This window comes from Sminthopsis crassicaudata, chromosome 1, assembly GCF_048593235.1.
Source record: "Sminthopsis crassicaudata isolate SCR6 chromosome 1, ASM4859323v1, whole genome shotgun sequence".
NCBI classification, from domain to species: Eukaryota; Metazoa; Chordata; class Mammalia; order Dasyuromorphia; family Dasyuridae; genus Sminthopsis; species Sminthopsis crassicaudata.
The window spans coordinates 172,436,619-172,442,618 of NC_133617.1; the positions used below are offsets into that span (position 1 = coordinate 172,436,619).

The following is a 6,000-nucleotide window of genomic DNA, read 5'->3' on the forward strand; positions in this document are numbered from 1 at the left end:
TTGGTGTTGTCTCATATCATGCCCACATCATTAACATGGAAATCTAATACCCTGGTTTGGGTACCTCAATGGCCTTTCTCAGTTTATAAAACCCAAACCTTATGTGAAATTATAAAACAACAGTTGGAGGCTGGACATATAGGATCAATGTCCTGCCCATGGAATAGTCTTGTATTCATTAAAAAGAGAAAATCTGGAAAATTCATAATGCTAGTGGACCTTAGGGCTGTTAATGCTACTATTGAACCTAAAGGAGCCCTACAGACTGGTATGACATCTTCTAATCTAGTACCCACTGGCTGCGTAGTTACAGTAATAGACATACAAGATAGTTTCTTCTCCATCCCTCTGAACACAGAGGATAAGAAAAGATTTGCTTTTACCATTGCCTCTATAAACAATGTAGGACCTGATTTGCACTACCAATGGAAAGTTCTCCCCCAAGGGATTTGTTGTAGCTCCTCTTTGTGTCAGGTGTACATAGTGCAAGTACTAGAGCCAATTAGGAAGACGTGGCTTCATGCCATGATATTGCATTATATGGATGATATACTGTTATCAATGAGCAGCTGGAAAGCTCTGTCTGCCTTGCTTAAAGAGACTATGAGCATTCTTGCTCCACATGGACTGGTGGTAGCCCCAGGAAAGATCCCACATAAGTATCCTATCATTTACCCGGGACTCCGCATGGGGACTTCTGCAATTACTAATCATTATATGCTGTCCAAGTGCTCAGAGGTATTGAAGATACAGTCCTACAGCCTCAGAATTCTTCATTTGCTGACCTTCTTGATGAATTGCAGCTGATTTTACAGACTAAGAAACATCCCATTGACATGCTGCATGTATATTCTCACCAATGCTGTGGAGGAGACATATTTGTTGGCAATGAGGTGGTAGACCATGCTTTACAATGTTCCCTTCTCATGGTCACCACACCTCCTGAAGGTGCCCATGATTTTCTCCACTTACCCGCTAATTCTCTACATAGCCTTTATGGCCTCACCTGGGTACAAGCCCAACAGATAGGGAAGCAGTGTGCTCAGTTTCTTTCTCCTCCATCTAGTAAAGAAGTTAATCCCAGGAGTTTATTCACCAATGATTTGTGGCAAATGGATGTGACACATGTGGATTGTGTGACCATCCACGTCTGTATTGACACTTATCCTAGATTCCTTTGGGCCACAGTGGCCTCCTGTGAGAACACGCCTTCAGTCATTAAACATTTGTATAGTTGTTTCTCCTCTCACGGAGTTCCTAATACCATGAAGGCCAACAATGGGCCAGCTTATACCTCTAAGCAGATGGCCATCCTTCTCACCACATTCACCATTAAGCATGTCACAGGGATTTCCTATAATCCACAGGGTCAGGCCCTGGTGGAACAGGCCCATCATATTCTGAAGGCCACCCTTGTTAAACAGAAAGGGGGAGTAAGACAGAACCCCCGATGGCCCACACAGGTGGACATGGATAAGACTTTATATAATTACAATTTTTTGTGCCTAGATAGAGATATTTGCCTCTCTCCAGGAATGATACATTTGGCACAATCTTATAGTCAGAACAGACAACTAAGCTCCATGAAAACTGCACTTCAAGTGCTAGAGAACATTCAAAAGGTCCTCTGGAAGGATGAGGAAGGACGTTGGCAAGGTCCATCCTTATTACTTTGGAGAGGGCCGGGATATTTATGTCTTGCAGATTCTGATGGGAAGGCCGCTGGATTCCAGAAAGAAGGACAAGGAGAGTTGCCCCTATTAAAACAGGGGTTGAAGAAGAAGAGAAGGAGATGACCCAGGAGACACCCAAAACAGCGCCATAGCAGAGAGATGACTACCCTTGCTGGACCAACTTAGTGATTGGATCCAACATACTTACTTTCCTAACCCCTTCTAATTATATCCCATGGGCTCTATGTAGCCATTTTTGTATTGTTGCTTTTTTTGTTTTTGCCTACTTTGCTAGGATGCTTTATATGTATTCTTTTAAAAATTCTTTAAAGGTGCTTATGGAAGAGCTTCTCATTTGTCAACATGAGAACACTCTGTCTTATTAATAATAAAGGGGGAGTTGTAAGGATTAAAAAACCTAAACAAGGAAGGCAGTTCAAGGCATGTGGGAGGACCTGAGGGATGAGAGGTTCTGAGGAGCAGGGGAGTCCTATATGGAGGTGGGGCATAGCCTCGTGAGGCAGTGTCTGACTCCAGGTACCACGCCTCCCTCCTTAGTGCTCTCAAAGCCTAGCACGCCTCCCTCCTTCTTCTCAGGCCAATCACATTATGCCAGGCTCTTAGAGGACTTCCCCCTTCCCCCATATCATCAGTGGGGTATAAATATGTGCTATCTCAGAATAAAGTTCTCTTTTGCTTCACCCCTATCTCCTGGTGGTCTGTCTCTATGGGATCCCAGTTGGTGCCCGAAGACGAGTAAGTGTGGCCTAGCCGTGCCGTCAATGGACGGGCATTAAGAGTAGCTCAAAGGGGAGCTACCAGGTTAGAGTAGTGCATAGGGGTGTAACAATATAGAATCTGTAAGCAAAACATCTCTACAAGAAGAATAGAGCATAAGCTTATAGTAAGATTTTACTGGACTTGGTAAATAAATGGAGGCAATAAAGATTTTCTTCACCTTAGACTCCACAAATCACTCTGTTGGCACCATTATTAGGTACTTAGCATATATATTATATTTTATTCTAGTCATTTTTGTGTTGTTTAGGCTTACAGCCTTAGCAGCCCTGGAGTGATGTCTTACCTAAACTGTCTAAACCTAAAACTAAACTTAGCAGAGTGCCTTGTGCCCTGGGTCAAGTTTTCACACATGTACAGTCAAAGTGGAATACTCTATTTTATCATGTATGTGTGTATATGTGTTTTAAATGAATAAGTCTAGAATGTATGTAGTAAATTAAACTTTACAAATCTTCCAAGACTGAAATGTGATTTGAAAAACAAAGAATACAAATGGGATGAAACTTTGATTTTGTTTTCCATTAACTATTCCGCGGATATTTATTGCTTTTTTGAATATGGGAGCTTTTAATAATGTAAAAATGCTTAGGAATGAATATTTCCTCTACAGTGGGGGTTAATATTCCCCATCATCTATCTATAGTGGCTACAGACCTAGTGAGAGTCTTCAAATAAAACTAAAGTAGGCATATTTGCTCTTACCATCTTTCCTCCCATCATTACACTTTCACCCATTTCCCCAGGTCATAGCTGCCTGTCACCCCTTTCCCAATAGATCCTTCCAGGGTGCTATACAACTCTTTGACCTTTCTCTTTACATTACTCATTTCTTCCTACTCCTCAATAAACATACCCTGGCCCTTGTCTTTTTACCTGAAGGAAGAAAGAAGAAAGAAAGGGAAACATTTATTAAGGATCTCCGATTTGCCAGGCACTGTATTAAATACTGTTTAAATACCATCTCATTTCATCCTCACAGAAAAACTGATAAGTGTTATTAATATCCCCATAGATGAGAAATTGTGCAACAGATGTTATAAATAACTTGCCTGTATCATTCAGCTATTGTCTGAGTGAAGATTTAAACTTAGGTCTTCCTGATTTTAGGCCTAATATTTTTTCCACTTCACCAGTAAGTGGTGTGTGTGTGTGTGTGTGTGTGTGTGTGTGTGTGTGTGTGTGTGTGTAATTTTGGAAGGTAGAATGGTTACAACATTGGCCAGGAAGTTACCTCAAGCCCCCTGAAAGATTTCATGCATTACTTACTTACTTAAAATTTACCTTTAAAAAAATTGTTGATGCCTTTTGGGTTTTGTTACCTTTCTCTAAATCTTAAAATTTATTTTTGTGGCTGTTTTTGTATTTCCTTCATTTTCTAAATAATCTTCCATCGCCTGTTTTAACAATTAAAAAAGAAACAAAAAATTATTCAGCAAAATCAACCAACATATTGAGTATAGTAGCAATAATATGCAACTAGAGTCCCCTACCTTTCCAATTTAGGGAGTAAAGTATGAATACTTTGAAGAACACTTTTCAAGTATAACTTAAGTAGCAGGAACTACAACAGGTCAATGAGAATTAGGCAGGCTTCCTCCCCTCCCCTCAGATTATTATATATATATATATATATAATATGTAGCTACCAACTCTGTCATTTATAGGAGTCACATCAAAGCTGTTGTACTTGTTCAGTCATTTTTCAGACATGTCTGACTCTTTATGTCCCTATTTGGGATTTTTCTTGGCAGAGATAATTGTAGTGGCTTTACATTTCCTTCTCTAGGTCATTTTTACATATGAGGAAATTGATGCAAACAGGTTAAATGACTTGTCCGTGATCACACAGCCAGAAAGTGTCTGAGGTCAAATATGAACTTGGGAAGATGAATCTTCATGATTCATATCTGCCTACTGTGTCACCTAGTTTCCATTAAAGCTGTTACCTTTCACTGAATCTAATCTATACCATCCTCTTTCTTGGGTTAGGGGATAGGGATGGAGGGGTGGGATAGGAGGTCATAATGATATATAATTATACCTCTAACCCTCCAAACCCCTTCACAGACTCTAACATAAATGATCACCCAGCCTTTGTGCAGGAACCCAAAAGCATGAGCATTATTACAATGTGTCAAAAATTTTGTTCAGGTACTTCCTTCTCAGAAGTGGTTTCAGAACAGGGCAGAACAAAAGGGGTTCCACATTGCCAGAATAAGATCAGTGATGACATAAAGTAAAGTTGTAGGTATTTTGCCAAGTCTAAATTCAATAAATGAATTCTTGATAATTTATTTTTAGATGAAAAGAAGCCTAAAGGCTGGACAGCAGAAGCTGTTGTCTTTGCAGACTAGATCCTCTTGTTTAGCTGGTTCAGAGAAATGAAGAGCATAGACATCTTGGAGATAATTTTTATCCATCGGTATCCCAAAGTCTTCTCTACTGAATTTGCTTGTGATTAGCATTTGACACTAAAAAGTGAGAATGGGCACTTCTCACTGAACTAGAAAAGGCCACACCTCAGTTTGCAGCTATGGAACTTTTTTCATCTGAAGAATTACTCATCCTGTTTTGCTATAACTGAGCTGCCGGTCAGTGGCTAGCACTTAGCACACCAGCCAGCTTCCTTCCCACAAAACTTCATCTCAAGCCCATAGTAATGTCACTGCACTTTCATGGTGAACTTTATTTAGGGTTGTTAGGACTTCTCTGAGTCAATGGAAAGTCTTCTATTCTTTTTCTGAACAAGAAATTGCAGCTACAAAACCAGTAGAAGAAGACTGTTTTTGGAAACAGATTAAGCCTTTGGATGTTTAGAACAGAGATTTTTTAAAAATGAATTCAAAGAAATGTAGTTTCTTAGCAGTGCTTATGTTTACAATGACAATAGTGTTTTTTTATATGAACAATGTGTTTATAAAAACAACCCAGGGGATGCTAAAAGTTTCAAACTCTTCAGTCCTTGCTGAAGTTTGTGATTCAGTTATCAGAGGACAGATGATTTCTTTTCAAGACACTGTTCTGAAACTGTCATTTGGAAATCTTACTTGCCAAGACTACTTGCTCCAAAGTCACTATATAACAGTTCCCCTGTCAAAAGCAGAAGTCCATTTTCCTTTGGCTTATGTAATGGTGGTACATAAGGATTTTGAAACATTTGAGAGACTCTTCAGGGCTGTTTATATGCCCCAAAATGTTTATTGTATTCATGTAGATGAAAAAGCAACAAATGATTTTAAAGATGCAGTGAAGTGGGTGGTGGACTGCTTACCCAATGCTTTCCTTGCCTCCAAGATGGAGTCAGTCGTCTATGGTGGAATATCCAGGCTCCAGGCTGACCTGAATTGCATGAAAGATCTTGTAGCCTCTGAAGTTCAGTGGAAGTACACTATTAATACTTGTGGGCAAGATTTCCCTCTGAAAACCAATAAAGAAATAATTCAACATTTGAAAGGATTTAAAGGGAAAAATATCACCCCAGGAGTGTTGCCTCCACCTCATATTATTCCCAGGACGAAATATATCT

The 6,000-nt window shown here is 39.6% G+C and overlaps 1 protein-coding gene across 2 annotated transcripts in view; it reads left to right on the forward strand.

Annotated features, from left to right (window-relative positions):
- The window catches only part of LOC141544804 (N-acetyllactosaminide beta-1,6-N-acetylglucosaminyl-transferase-like), a 176,407-nt gene that overhangs the window by 38,520 nt on the left and 131,887 nt on the right, over positions 1–6,000 (forward strand). For both annotated transcript variants that reach the window (XM_074271381.1, XM_074271372.1), the window contains exon 2: positions 4,776–6,000. This exon is cut by the window's right edge and continues 228 nt beyond it. In XM_074271381.1, the coding sequence (XP_074127482.1) occupies positions 5,310–6,000 (691 nt within the window). In that variant the 5' untranslated portion in view covers positions 4,776–5,309. The remainder of the gene's footprint in view (positions 1–4,775) is intronic.